The 14,656-nt window shown below is 38.2% G+C and overlaps 1 protein-coding gene across 3 annotated transcripts in view; it reads left to right on the forward strand.

Annotated features, from left to right (window-relative positions):
* Window positions 1–14,656, forward strand: part of ATP6V1A (ATPase H+ transporting V1 subunit A) — a 59,615-nt gene that overhangs the window by 33,378 nt on the left and 11,581 nt on the right. For all 3 annotated transcript variants that reach the window (XM_028503565.2, XM_028503572.2, XM_028503590.2), the window contains exons 6-11: window positions 840–991; window positions 4,895–5,057; window positions 5,571–5,679; window positions 12,481–12,603; window positions 12,705–12,819; window positions 13,409–13,472. In XM_028503565.2, the coding sequence (XP_028359366.1) occupies window positions 840–991; window positions 4,895–5,057; window positions 5,571–5,679; window positions 12,481–12,603; window positions 12,705–12,819; window positions 13,409–13,472 (726 nt within the window). The remainder of the gene's footprint in view (window positions 1–839; window positions 992–4,894; window positions 5,058–5,570; window positions 5,680–12,480; window positions 12,604–12,704; window positions 12,820–13,408; window positions 13,473–14,656) is intronic.

Below are 14,656 nucleotides of genomic sequence, written 5' to 3' on the forward strand. Positions count from 1 at the left end.
TTCAGTCAGTTCTCCTGCTACCCAAAAGCCAACTGGGCCCTTTGGGGTTGACTCTCAGCTGGGTGGGCTTATGTACATTCTCAGACCCCATGGGTCTCTACAACAAACACTCTTGTGAGGCTGGACGTTTCTTTTGCTGCTGCAACCCCTACAGATTTTTACAGCCAGTGGTTTTGAGGCTTTCTTTTCCCCGCACTGGAACCCTGGATTGCACAGTCTGTCCTACTTCCCAGTTGTTCCTCCTGGTTTATCTGTACACAAGTGTGGGACCACCAGCCACCACCTTGCCTGCCAAGTCCTCTGGCTGCTACCTTGCCAGGCGTCATGCTCTCCACCCCTCCTATTGGGCTGGATGAATGTTTAACTCCTTGGTTGTTGGTCTTCCATACAATTCAATTTTCTGGCAGTTCTGGTTGTCTTTTGTTTTTAATTTTGTTGTTTTTCTTTTGGTTGTGGGAGGAGGCAAAGTGTATCTACCTATGCCTCTGTCTTGGCCGAAGTCAGAATAAAAAGTGATTTGTGAAAACATTTATTTGTCATCTCTCTCAGTCCCAGGAGTATCTATCTTCTTTATACTTCAGGACTTCTGTCTGTGTATATCCAAATAATTTACCTATTGCTCTACTACTTGAGCTATCTCATTCTTAGTAACTCCTAAACTGTTTTTAAAAATTAAAACTGAACATAAAGATTTACAATAAAAAGTATGAATCTCCCTCCCCATTTCCACATAACACCATCCTATCCTATCCCCAAGAAGAATCTTGGGTTACTTTGATTTTAGAGGAATAAATGTTAATAACTTTGACTGTACTTCAAATGCTAATGTATTTTTATAGGATGTTGTGTTGGAGCTTGAATTTGAAGGTATAAAGGAGAAGTTCAGCATGGTCCAGGTATGGCCTGTACGTCAAGTTCGACCTGTCACTGAGAAGCTGCCGGCTAATCATCCTTTGTTGACTGGCCAGAGAGTCCTTGATGCCCTTTTTCCGTAAGTTTGAGCTGTGTCCCAGTTTTTACTCAGTTATTATATGTCATTATTGTTTTACTTTTTATAGGTAAAGGTTTTTGATTTGGGGTTTTTTTTTTTTTAAGATTTTATTTATTTATTTTTAGAGAGAGGGGAAGGGAGGGAGAAAGAAAGGGATAGAAACATCAACATGTGGTTACCTCTCACATGCTCCCTACTTGGGGACCAGCCCACAACCCAGATATGTGCCCTGACTGGGAATTGAACTGGCGACCCTTTGGTTTGCAGGCACATACTCAATCCACTGAGCTACACCAGCCAGAGCTGTAGGTAAAGATTTTATGTGCTAGCCTATGAGAAGTTTTATCTAGAGCCCTGGTCAGTGTGGCTCAGTTGGTTGGGCATTGTCCCACAAAGCAAAAGGTTGCTGGTTCAATACCCAGTCAAGGCACATGCCTAGGTTGTGGGTTTGGTCCCTGGTCGGGGTGTGTACTAGAGGCAGCCAGTCAGTGTTTCTCTTTCACAACAATGTTTCTCTCCCTGTCTTCCTCTCTCCCTTCCCTTCTCTCTCTAAATATGAAGTCTTTTTAAAAATTTATCTAGAGAAATAATAGTGAATTAAATACATTTATATATCACCAGTGTTTTCTTAAATTATCCAAGAATTAGTAGATTGGTGCCACTATAAATTGAGGATTTCTAAAATAAACTGGACTCTCTGTGCTTCCCAGCAATCTGGTCTTTGCCATTTTCTTCATCAACTACCCAAAAACCTCCTTTCTCATTACATCTCAGTCCTTACCATACCCTACTTTACTTTCAGCAAATGACTTCATTTAATTTGCAAAAAGACTGAAGGTAGGATCCAGTAATTCCCTTAACCTCTAACCACCAAACCCATATATATCCCACTTACCCTTTAGCCTCTTACCCTTCAGACCTACCTACCCTTGGAATTGTTCTGTTAATAATCTATCACTTTTACACATTTTATGGTTCCTTTTTCTTCTGTCACACCTACCTGGTGAAATTCCAACTATAAATCAGTTATCTCCTTCTCCCAAGTCTATATACAGGCTTCTAAGAAAATAAAATAGTCAGTGCAAGTTGATATATCTCATTACAGTATAGCAGTCCTTCTGCAGTTCCGTAATCATCATTCTCTGGATCCCATTTGAAACCTCTCCACTTGCCTCTGATCTTTAACTCCACTGTTCTTTCTGCTTTATTCTCAACAAATGGTTGTGCTAGATCCTTGAGAAAGAAATTACAGACCAGTAGATTTGGAACTCCTTCAATTTCCTGCCACCAGGCTGACTTAACATCCATTCCTGTTCATCCCTGCTTTTTCTTTCTGCAGCTCATCCCACCTCTTGTCTCCTCAGACCTCCCTGTGTCAATTATCTTTCCTTTATCACCCATCTAATGAAAAAAAAAAATAAAAGAAACTACCATCTTACTCTTTCCCCCTTTTACCTTCCACTATTTCCTCATTTTCACAGCTACACCTGTGGAAAGAATGAGTCATTGTTTCCACTTTTCCCACTCTGGTTCACCATATGACTCTGCTCCTGGCTCCACTGCTCAGCTGAAACTACTCTCATTAACATCATCAGTCACTCCCATGCTGATAATTCAATAAGTAAGTTTTAGTATTTTCTTAATTCCCGTAATGGTTAGATATTTCTTTCTTCTCATTCCTCCTTGAAATACCTTCTTCTTTGTTTGTCCTATTAGCTTCTGTCCACAAGTTCTGATTCTTCATTGCAGGTTTATTCTCCCTTAATTTTGATAATTCTTAAGAGTTTTTCCTCTTTTAGGGTGTTTTTTTTTTCTCATCATTATATATCTTACCCTCTGTGGATGACTTTATCCATTCTCGTGACTTTAATACTCGTTTGTATATGTAAGGACTCCAAAATCTGTTTCTTCATCCTAAATTCCTTCTAAGTTCCAGACTCATATAAAAATACTTCTGATTATGCCTCTCTTTCTAAATATCCTACAGATGCCTCAGAGTCAGTATGTTCAAAACTAAAATAATCATCTTAATCACCACTTCCTTCCTTGAAACTTGTTCATCTTTCTTTGTTGCCTCTCTCAACAAATCTCATTATCATCCATCCAGTGAATGCCTAATCTAAAGTCTGCTACTTCTCTCAAGGATCTTTCTTACCCTCCCACATCTAATTATTGAACAAGTGCTTTCATTCTGTTCCCTAAATATTTTTTATCTACATCTTTCATCCCTACTCCATGATCCTGATTAAGGCTCTTACCCTAATTCCTAATTAAGGTAATTTCTTAGCCTAATCACATTTCATCAAACTTACTATCTCCAGTCTTGCCTTCTTTCTAAGTGGTTGTCCGTATTATATAGTGACCCATTTAAAGCACATGCCTGATCCTGCACTATTTTGCTTGAAATCCTTAAGTGTTCTTCATTACTCTTAAATACGTACTCCTTAAGCCCTTACATAGCCACTCATGATGTGTCCATTACTTACCTTTCAGTATTGTCTCAACCACTTAACTGCTCAGCTGCTTCCTTACATACTATATTCCAGGCATATTGAAGACTGTTAATTTCTTAGGCTGTGCTCCCTCTTGGATCTTTGGCCATGCTCTTCCCTCTGCTGAAAATGTTACTTTATTTTATCTGGCTAATATGTTTCCTTTCAGGTCTTAGCTTCTTTCAGGGAGACTTTCCAAACCCCACTCCAATCCAGTGTTAGACCTTGTCCTCCTTTCTGTGTGCTCCTACAATACTTCGGTGTTTTCCTACGATAGCACTTCCGGCACTAACCACAGTAGATCGCTAAACTTTAAACCAGGGCACACCCAGCCCTGTCTCCACTCCCCAGGTTAATAATTATTTGAAAGAGGTATATAAAGCCATGGGGTGAATGGGCGTGCCTTCTCAATTTACCAGTCACTGAAAGGTTTGGAGGAGAAAAGATTTTAATGCTTAGTATTTTATATTGGAAGAAAGTCTAGTATTATTAAGGATGCAATATTTCAGTGAATTTTTATGATAAAGCACATTACAAAGAAATTTCCCTTAGTGTTACGTCTCATTTCTCCTGCCCAGACACTCCCAGCCCACGTCTCACACACCCAGTGTGTGAGCCCACACACCCTGCAACATTTTCTTTGCTCTGTCCTTCAGACACTCCCAGCCCACGTCTCACACACCGAGTGTGTGAGCCCACACACCCTGCAACATTTTCTTTGCTCTGTCCTTCAGATTATTCCATTCTCCACTGCCACGTTTTAGGGAAAGTTTGAAAGTGGCTGCTACATATACTGTGATCCCAACTGATGGCAGTTTACCCCACTGGAATGTAAGCACTCTGAGTACAGAAACATGCTTATCTTATTTACTGTTGTCTTTCTAACATTTCCAAGCACAGTTTTCAGTGCCCTGGAAGGACTTTGTGAATAGTTATTGGATGGATAAAAGGGGATTGACTTAACATTTTGCCAGAAGTCTTTGTTCATTCACAGTGAGATGTGAATTTTAGGTCTTATTTTTTGCCTCAGGAGACAACTTTCAAAAGTTGTTTATATTTTTAACTTTAATTCATATATTATCCTTCCATGAACTAATTTCAGTAAGCATTGAGAATATCATTAGTACTATTTTATTTATCTTACTTGTTTTTGTATCCCTTTTCCTAAGGTATCTTGTGGAATACACTTTCACTTTTCAGCTATTAAAAATGATAGAGATGGATGATCAGTGATTAACAAACATTATAGATACAAACTAGGGGACTAATTATATATATATATCTATAGTACAGATGAAAATATTTTAAAGTGCTTTCTTTCTTTAACTTATATTTCTGTGCCACTTACCTGTTTTATTTACTAGTATTTATTAGCAAATAAAGTAATTCACACTTGGTTTTCTTTGTTCAGATGTGTGCAGGGAGGAACTACTGCAATCCCTGGGGCTTTTGGCTGTGGAAAGACAGTGATATCGCAGTCTCTGTCCAAGTATTCCAACAGCGATGTGATTATCTATGTAGGATGTGGTGAAAGAGGAAATGAGATGTCTGAAGTCCTCCGTGACTTTCCAGAGGTCCGTATCTATAGAATTTCAAATAATATTTTAGAGAAAATACTACAAATCAACTTTCACTGGCAACTAATGCTGCTTTGTGTTAGAGCTGGAGCATTGCTCTCATTCATTTGTCAAGGACCTTTTGAGGAATTTTCTAATTATGTTTGTAATCCAATTTTGTGTATTTAAGGAAAGGAATTTTGAGTTTTTTAGCCTGACACTTGAAAGTTTCTTTTTGTGGTCTGGTGATTTTCAGTAGCTGGGAGAAAGATAAAATGGACAATAGGCTTTATATGATTTACTAGGTTTGCTGTAGTAATATTCCTTTTTCCATAAAATAATGGATTTCACTTAGTGAATGGAAATAATGGATACTGTTTTTACAGCATAGTGGGACAGGGAAAAGAGGTTGGAATGATGGGGAATATTATTTGGCAACACTGATGAGAAGACATTAAATTTAGACAAGTTGTAAAAAGGGATACAATGTTCTATTTAGAAATAAGATCACTAATAGATGTTTGCCTCTAGCTCACAATGGAAGTTGATGGTAAGGTGGAGTCAATTATGAAGAGGACAGCTTTGGTAGCCAATACCTCCAACATGCCTGTGGCTGCTAGAGAAGCCTCTATTTATACTGGTGAGTACATGAAATTGGAATAAAAGCAGTTAACGTTCATTTTTAAGTTGAGAGCTAAAAACAAACATTTTCTTTTCCAGAGAACTTTTCTTTCATGCTGAAGTACCTCTGTACCTACAATCATATCTCTTGTTTTTAAAAAATGTTTTACTTATTATATCTTAAGAATGTCAGTATAAGACATGTATAAAGCTTCCTCGATCTTTTTAATGACTATTTAATGATGAAAAACAAGTGGTTTTTCCTTACACTTTTTACAATCAATTTATTTCTGAATACACCTGTATCTCTATAACTTGAATCATCAGCTTTGAATTATTATATTTTGACTCCTGGATATGAAAGATAAGAATATCAGTGTGTTTATATAGTACCATCGATCTTTGCTCCCACTTCATCCCAGCTTTTGGTACTTTTGTTTCTACATTTTCAGGATTTACAATATTTACCTACTGTTCTGTAACCATAAATCTAGTATCTGTATCTGTACTAGCCTTAGACTTGTAGTAAAATAGAGTCAGTGCTCACCATCAGTTCTTTGGCTGTAATTTCTCCATTTGCTTTGTGGTTGACTAAAATTTTTGGAAGTTCCTTCAAGTAAAGGCTTTGGAAACTACCATATTTTGCCATGTGCCCCTGTGTATAGTGTGCACCCACATTTTTGGCCCAAACTTTCAGGAAAAATATCTTTTGTTTTAATTTTTAATTCAATTATTTATTTATATTTAGAAATAAAACCAATTATTGTATTCTGGGTTATTATTTTGCATACAGATGTCATTATTGCTTTGTAGAGTTACACTTTTAATGCCTAACCATAAATAAAAGAATTAAAAATGTTTATATAGATATGGAATTAGTACTACCTGTGTATAATGTGCATCCTTATTTTTCCCTCAAAAATTTGGGCAACAGAATGCTCATTATACACGGCAAAATATGGTGTAGTCCCTGAATTCTTACTTCTTTTATAAGTTTGTTTTTTTTCTGTTGCCTTTAAATTTTTAAGAATCATTTGGCTGAGTGTAAAATTGTGGGATCATATTTCTTGAGCATTGAATGCTGGGGAGAAATTTAAGGCGGGCCTACTTCTTTTCCTTTTATATGTCACTTTTTTTCTTGCCCAAAGGAATTTCTCTTTCATTTGAAAGCTCAAACTTTTTTAGGAGACATTCAATATTGATAGTTTGGATAATTTTTTCCTGAGTGTTCTCTTCTTTCTATGAATATGTTTTTTATTTCTGGAAAGTTTTTGAGAAGTGTTTCTGAAACGTTCATCAGTTCATCGCAGTCAAAGTTTTCATCACTTCCTTTGCCAGCATTTTTTTTTTGCTCTTCTGTTTCCTTCTTATGGTTTGTTTTTTGTTTGTTTGTTTTTTGGTACTTATATTGATGTTATTAATGCTGATATTCATCTTTTTTTATAAAATTCTTTTTTTTTAAGATTTTATTTATTTATTCTTAGAGAGAAGGGAAGGGAGGAGGAAAAGGGGTAGAGAAACATCCATCAGCTGCCTCTTGCACATGCCCTGACCAGGGACCAGGCATGCAACCCGGGCATGTGTTCTGACCAGGAAACAAACCAGTGGCCTTGCACTTTGCGGGACAACTCTCAACCGAGCTACAGTGGTCAGGGCCTAGTATTCACCTTTGCAGGAGATGGGAGGGGGTGACTTTTGCTATAGTCTATAGTAGCAGGAATTCTTCATGGTAATCTGTGAAGTTTATTGTTGCATGGAATTGTGTAAGTAAGTTATTTTTCATTTTTCCTCTCCTATCAAACTTTGCAGCTATAAGGTCACTTACAATTATTTCTTTCTATTCCAACCTGCCTCACACCCAATTACTGGTTAGAAGTGCCTGCCATGTTTTATTTGTCCCCATCTTCCTGTTCTCCTTGATGCCATACCAGCAGGGGTGTCTAACCTTTTGGCATCTCTGGGCTACACTGGAAAAAGAGGAGTTGTCTTGGGCCACATATTAAATACACTGTGACACATAATCACAAAAAAAATCTCATAATGTTTTGAGTAAATTTATAGTTTTGTGTCGGGGCTCATTCATAGCCATCCTGGGCCATTTGTGCCCTGCAGGCCACGGGTTGGACACCCTGCTGGGTCCAAGGAACTCCTGCCACTACTCCTGACCTCCTTTAGCAGTGTCCCAAACACAGGGTTCCTGGTTTTGCCCCTGAGGAGGTGTCTCCTAGTTTGCAGAAGCTTAATCTGAGATATGCAGCCTCAGGTGAATTTTTGTGTCTCCCCACACCCTTGTTTGTTTTTTACCTCATTTAGGTGTCTTTTCTCATTATTTTGTTGACTTAAATGTGACCCCTAGTTTTTGATGATGGAGTTTGTGTTTCTCTATTTCTTGTTGTCCTTGTTTAGTGGTTACTTTTAAGAGAAAAAAGAGAAAGTAACATTTATCTATTATTTTAAGACAGTAAGTCTATATAAATGACTTCATAAGTATCCCTTTGTATGGATATATCATACTCTATTTAACTGGCATCCTTTTGGTGGAATCTTGGGTTATTGGTAGGTGTTTTGTTTTGTTGGTTTGTTTGTTTTTCACTATAATAGAGTTCACATTGCTAAAACATTTTTTTTATCTTTGTAAGATTTTCCTGAGCCAAATTGATGACAGTGTTGGGAAGCAAGATCTTAAATGGTCTCACAAAAACATTCTTATACATATTTCTTGCACTTTTTCTTGGCGTGTTTTGTGGGTACCGTTTTGGTACACTTTTGTAAGGTGAGTTCCTAGGAGCAGAACTGCTAAAAGTACACCTGTTAATGCAGATTTAGATTCTGAGAATCCTTCAAAAGAAATAAAGGACAAGAGGTCTGTTTCTCCACATCTTCACCAATGCTGGTTTTCCAGTGCTTTCGTGTGAAAGTTATCAAACCCATAGAAAAGTTAAAAGAATGTTACTACAAACACCCATGTACCTAGCACCTAGATTTGACAATTAACATATTACTATTCCTGCTTTATTTGATGCCTACTTAGTCTTTTTCTTTTCTTAACAGTGAGCTACCGTCATTCCTATGTATATTAATCATTTGAAAACTGCCTTCTGTCTGTATACCTTTTGGAAAGTAGTTGTTTTTCATACTGATTTGTATGAAATAAGCTCTTTGAAATAAGGCTTTTGTCTATCATGACTTGCAGATGTTTTCCCAGTTCATCTTTTGAGTTTGTCTGAGTGTTTTTGTTCCCCCTTGTAGGTGCTGATCTTTATTTAATTCTATGAACTTCTTTGAGGTTTACTTACACATACCTGTCTCTTCTACCAAGTCTTTCTAATATATACACTCAAGCATTAGTGAATGTCATCACAGAAACTTAAAAACATAGCCATGCTTATATAAGAGAAGATCTGATCGTATCATCAGATTGAAATATGTAATAATGACTGTGTTTTTTAAATATACTTTATTGATTATGCTATTACAGTCATCCCATTTGCCCCCCTTCATTCCCCTCCACCCTGCTCACCCTCTCCCACCCACATTCTCCCCATTTAGTTCATGTCCATGTGTCATAAGTTCTTTAGCTTCTACATTTCCCATACTATTCTTACCCTCCCCCTATTTTCTACCTACCATCTGTGCTACTTACTCTCTGTACCTTTTCCCCCCTCTCCTCCTCCCACTCCCCTGTTGCTAACCCTCCATGAGATCTCCATTACTGTGGTTCTGTTCCTCTTCTAGTTGTTGGCTTAGTTTGCTTTTGTTTTTGTTCTAGGTGTAGTTGTTCATAATTGTGAGTTTTCTGTCATTTTACTATACATGTTTTTGATCTTCTTTTTCTTAGATAATCCCTGTAACATTTCATAAAATAAGGGCTTGGTGGTGATGAACTCCTTTAACTTGACCTTATCTGAGAAGCACTTTATCTGCCCTTCCATTCTAAATGAAAGCTTTGCTGGGTAGAGCAATCTTGGATGTAGGTCCTTGCCTTTCATGACTTGGAATAGTTCTTTCCAGCCCCTTCTTGCCTGCAAGGCCTCTTTTGAGAAATGAGCTGACAGTCTGATGGGAACTCCTTTGTAGGTGACTGTCTCCTTATCTCTTGCTGCTTCTAGGATTTTCTTCTTCATTTTAATCTTGGTAATTATGATGTGCTTTGGTGTGTTCCTCCTTGGGTCCAACTTCTTTGGGACTCTCTGAGCTTCCTGGACTTCCTGGAAGTCTCTTTCCTTTGCCAGATTGCGGAAGTTCTCCTTTATTTGTTCAAATAACTTTTCCACTTGTTGCTCTTCCTCTTCCCCTTCTGGTACCCCTATAATTTGGATTTTGGAACGTTTAAAGTTGTCTTGAAGGCTCCTAAGCCTCTCATTTTTTTGAATTCTTGTTTCTTCCTTCTTTTCTGTTTGGTTGTTTCTTTCTTCCTTCTGGTCCACTCTATTGTTTTGAGCCCCAGTTTCCTTCCCATCACTATTGGTTCCCTGTGCATTTCCCTTCACTTCTGTTATCATAGCCTTCATTTTTTCATCTGAGTTGTGACCAAATTCAACTAATTGTGTGAGCATCCTGATCACTAGTGGTTTGAACTGTGCATCTGATAGGTTGGCTATCTCTTGGTCACTTAGTTGTATTCGCTGTGGAGCTTTGATCTGTTCTCCTGTTTGGGCCTCTTTTTTTTTTTAGTCTTGTCGCATCTGTTACGTATGAAGGGTAGAGCCTTAGGTATTCACCAGGGCAGGGCAACCCAGTTGATAGGTTGTGATGTTGTGTGTGGGGACCAGGTCTGAGGGAACAATGGCGCTTGCTCTGCTCTCAGTTGGATTTCAGTCCCTTACACCACTTCCCCCAAGCTAACTGGGCCTATCTGGTGCTAATTCCTGTGTGGATGGGCTTGTGCACGTTCTAGGACCCCGTGGGTCTCTCCAGTGAACTCACCTGTGAGGCTGGCTGGGAGTCTCTCCCTGTACCTCAACCCCCACAGGTGTTTTCAGTCAGTGCCCGACACTCTATTTCCTGGCGCTGGGACCCTGGGTTGCGAGGTCTCTCTTGCTCCCCAATTTTGCATGGTTTATCTGCGTGCAAATGTGGGACCACCTGGTCAGCCTTTGAGAGTAGTGCCTTGCTTCATAATCACCTCCTCGCTGGATCTGCCTGTTGCCACCCTTCACCCGGCCTCTGCCAGCTGCCGCCTTTGTGCCCAGGCTCTGCCCACTGCAGTCTTGCACACCCGGGTTGCCTTACTCGCCCAGTGCCACCACTTTTTGTGCCATGACCCCTCTCCATCCACCTGCCCAACTCTGCCCTTCCTACTGGTCTAGATGAATGTGTCTATTTTAACTCTTTGGTTGTCTGACTTCCATACAGTTCAATTTTCTGTCAGTTCTGGTTGTTACTCTGTTTCTAAATTGTTGTTGTCCTTATTTTGGTTGTTCGAGGAGGCACAATGTGTCTACCTACACCTCCATCTTGGCCAGAAGTCTCTAATTACTGTGCTTTTAAAGTAATGCTTCTTAAAGACTTTGTTCATGGAACCAGTTTTTGAAGCCTCAGAAATCAGTATTTTTATTTTGAAATAAGTATTATAACAAATAGTTAAGTGCTGAATTTTACAGCACCTATTTTGTTTTATCTAATATAAGCCTCTGTGTCTTTACTGGTAAAATAAAGGAATTAGAGTCATAGATTCTGAGACTCTTATAATGTAACAACAACTATATATTTCTAATATCTTAAAGTTGCACAGTTTGTACTTTTTAGAGGGCACTTGTATGTATCATTTAATCTGATATATAGGCAGATAGGGTAAGAGTTTTTTTTTATTTTATTTTAACATATTAAGAAACCACACTGGAAAGTGAAGTCACTTTGCTAGGATTAATGACAGAACAGGAACTAGAATCCAGGACTTCTTTTTGTATATTAGCTTCTTCTAAGTGGTTTACAGCAGCTGTCCCCAGCCTTTTTGGCACCAGAGACCAATTTCATGGAAGACAGTTTTTCCACGGCTGTAGGGTGGGGGGTATAGGGGGTGGGGAGACAGGAAGCAGAACTCAGGCAGTAATTTAAGCATGTCCACGGACAAAGAAAGGAGGTTGGGAACCCCTGGTTTGCAGGACAGGACCTGATCTGCATAGCAGAATCATTGAATAATTAAGACATTATCCATGTTAATAACATAAGCTACTTTGAAAAATAACCAAACAAGATAATTAGTTACGGGTTTTGTGTGCATGAGTGTGTAATACACAGACAAAATCCACACGGGAAATTGATTTCAAACTTTATTAATAGGGATAAGAATAGAATTTTCCATTGAGTAGAAAAAACAACCTTTTTCTACTTTTTAAAATGTATATTAAGGTACACAGGCTATGTACTAGGCTATGACAACAAATAAACCCAAATATAATTACTTGATATAATAGATGTCTATTTAAAATGGTCAGGAGACTCTACTGTCATTCTGGGCTGGGACCTATGCTGAAAAGAACTCTTTCATTTCAGCACATGCCTTCCAGAGCTCCTGGGAGCTCTCTCCCTCTTTGTAAGCCAGAAGGAAGAAGGAACATGGAAGGTTGTGTGGCTTGCCTGGAAGTGGAACACAGTACTTGGACTTATATTCCATCAGCTAGTGGTCAGTTACATGGTGATATCTAAATGCAAAGGAGGCTAGGAAATATAATTCAGCTGTGTGCCCAAAAGAACAACAGATTTTGGTGAAAGAGTATTCTATCTCGTGTACTTATTGCTTTAAAGTTTTCTGAAGCATAAAAATGTCAGGATTATACATTATATAGTATTATTACTTGCAATTTTCTTCCCAATTTAGGAATTACACTGTCAGAATATTTCCGTGACATGGGTTATAACGTCAGTATGATGGCTGACTCTACCTCTAGATGGGCTGAGGCCCTTAGAGAAATTTCTGGTCGCTTAGCTGAAATGCCTGCAGGTAAGTCTTTGTATTACTTATTATGTAAGCAAAACTGATAGGTTTTGGGGGCTACCATAGAAACTCTCTCTTTAAATTTTTTTTTTTTTTCATTTTTTCAGATAGTGGATATCCTGCATATCTTGGTGCCCGTCTGGCCTCTTTCTATGAACGAGCAGGCAGGGTGAAATGTCTTGGAAATCCTGAAAGAGAAGGGAGTGTCAGCATTGTAGGAGCGTAAGCACCTAAACATTTACTTTTCAAAGGAAAAAGGGTCATTTATTTTAAAGAGAAAATATTTAGCCACTTCTGAGGGCAGTGATTCTTACCCAGGTTACACTCCAGAGTCACCCACGGAGCTCTTTAGATCATCCTAGATGTTCTGGTTCCATAAATGTAACTTGAGTGATTTATTACATTTAAGGCACAATGTCCTAGGAACAATGTAGGAAATTCCATACATGTGAAGGTAAGATTATATAATGATAAAAAACCAATGTGCAGATTCACAATCACTGCATAAAGCCATTCTTTGTTCTCAGAGCTTTCTTCCTTTCTGCTTTGTGTATTTATTTGATTAGAATAATGAAACTGCTAAATAATAAATATCTGTTTCATTTCTCATACTAGAGGGTGTTTAATTGTTACTCTTATTTGTAAATTAGTACTGGCTTCTATTTAAGATTTTCTTTCAAAGGTCATTACTGAGGTTATTTCTATTAAAAAAGTCATTTACAATCAAATTGACTTTCATATACAAGTTGTTTTCATAAGCATTTCTCTTTTTTTAATGTTTCTAATGACTGTTTTGTTCTTTTAAATTTAGAGTTTCGCCACCTGGGGGTGATTTTTCTGACCCAGTTACATCTGCTACTCTTGGTATTGTTCAGGTACATCTATTCTAGTGTTGTCAACTTCTGAGCTACCCCTCTGCCCCCCACTCCCATGGGCTGTTCTAATGTTATCCAAATCATCTTAAAGTATTTAATTTAGTAACTAAAGAGTAAGCAATGATATATTTTGTTTTAGTAACATTCTTATCACTGAGAGCCTTTAATGCTATCCGTTCTTTCTTAGGTCTTTACCTAGGATTTATTATAAACAATATCTATAAGTGGGAAATATATTCAGTGTAGCAAAGTTTTATTGGTGTGAATGATACTACCCTTTAATTAGAGTAATCCTAGTTATAAAAACAAATGGACCCAAAAAATGTGTAATGGCAAAAACTCAGTATGTTTTTTTCTCCTCATTGTGTAGTCCAAGGCATAGATGATCCTATCAGAAGGTAGCTCTTTTCCATTGAGTAGTAATTTGTGGCTTCTTCCATCTTGTGGCTCTACTGTCTCTTAGCTTGGTAATCAACTGCATGTGGCTGGCACAAAGGGAAACTGGAAAAGGCACATCTACTTTCTGAACCTTTGGCTCAGACCCAGTACTCCACTCATTCTGTTGATGAACCAGATGAAAACAAACCAGCTAAACCAGATGAAAGCAAAGCTGGAAAATACAGTTTCTGCTTATGCAGCTGCTTCCCAGCAGCAAGGCTTGAATGTTAGTAGATAGCTAGCCAACATAGCCATTAAAAGAAGCCTAAATGAAAAATGTGTACAAATACGGCAATAGGAAAAAAAACAAAAGTAGACGTATTCATTCATAAGTATCTGTATTATTCATGTGGGAAAAGTAAAATATTTGCTTATGTTTTTGTCAGTATTGAAGGAAATGGCAGAGGCTAAATTTACAACTCTGAAGGTCTTTGACATTGGCTAAAAATTTGAGTTTTAAATTGTAGGGAAAAGGCGAGCAAAGTTAGGGATAGATAAAATACATGTGGCCCTGGCTGGTGTGGCTCAGTGGAGTGAGTGCCAGCCAGCCTGCAAATCAAAGGGTCGCCGGCTCAATTCCCAATTAGGGCACATCCCTGGATGGTGGGCCAGGTCTCCAGTAGGGGGCGCTTGAGAGGCAACCACACATTGATGTTTCTCTCGCTCCCTTACCCTCTCTAAAAATAAATAAATAAATAAATAAAATATAAAAGTGAATGTTTGGTCTCAGAAAAGTAACTGTCAGG

Source organism: Phyllostomus discolor, chromosome 2 (assembly GCF_004126475.2).
Source record: "Phyllostomus discolor isolate MPI-MPIP mPhyDis1 chromosome 2, mPhyDis1.pri.v3, whole genome shotgun sequence".
NCBI classification, from domain to species: domain Eukaryota; kingdom Metazoa; phylum Chordata; class Mammalia; order Chiroptera; family Phyllostomidae; genus Phyllostomus; species Phyllostomus discolor.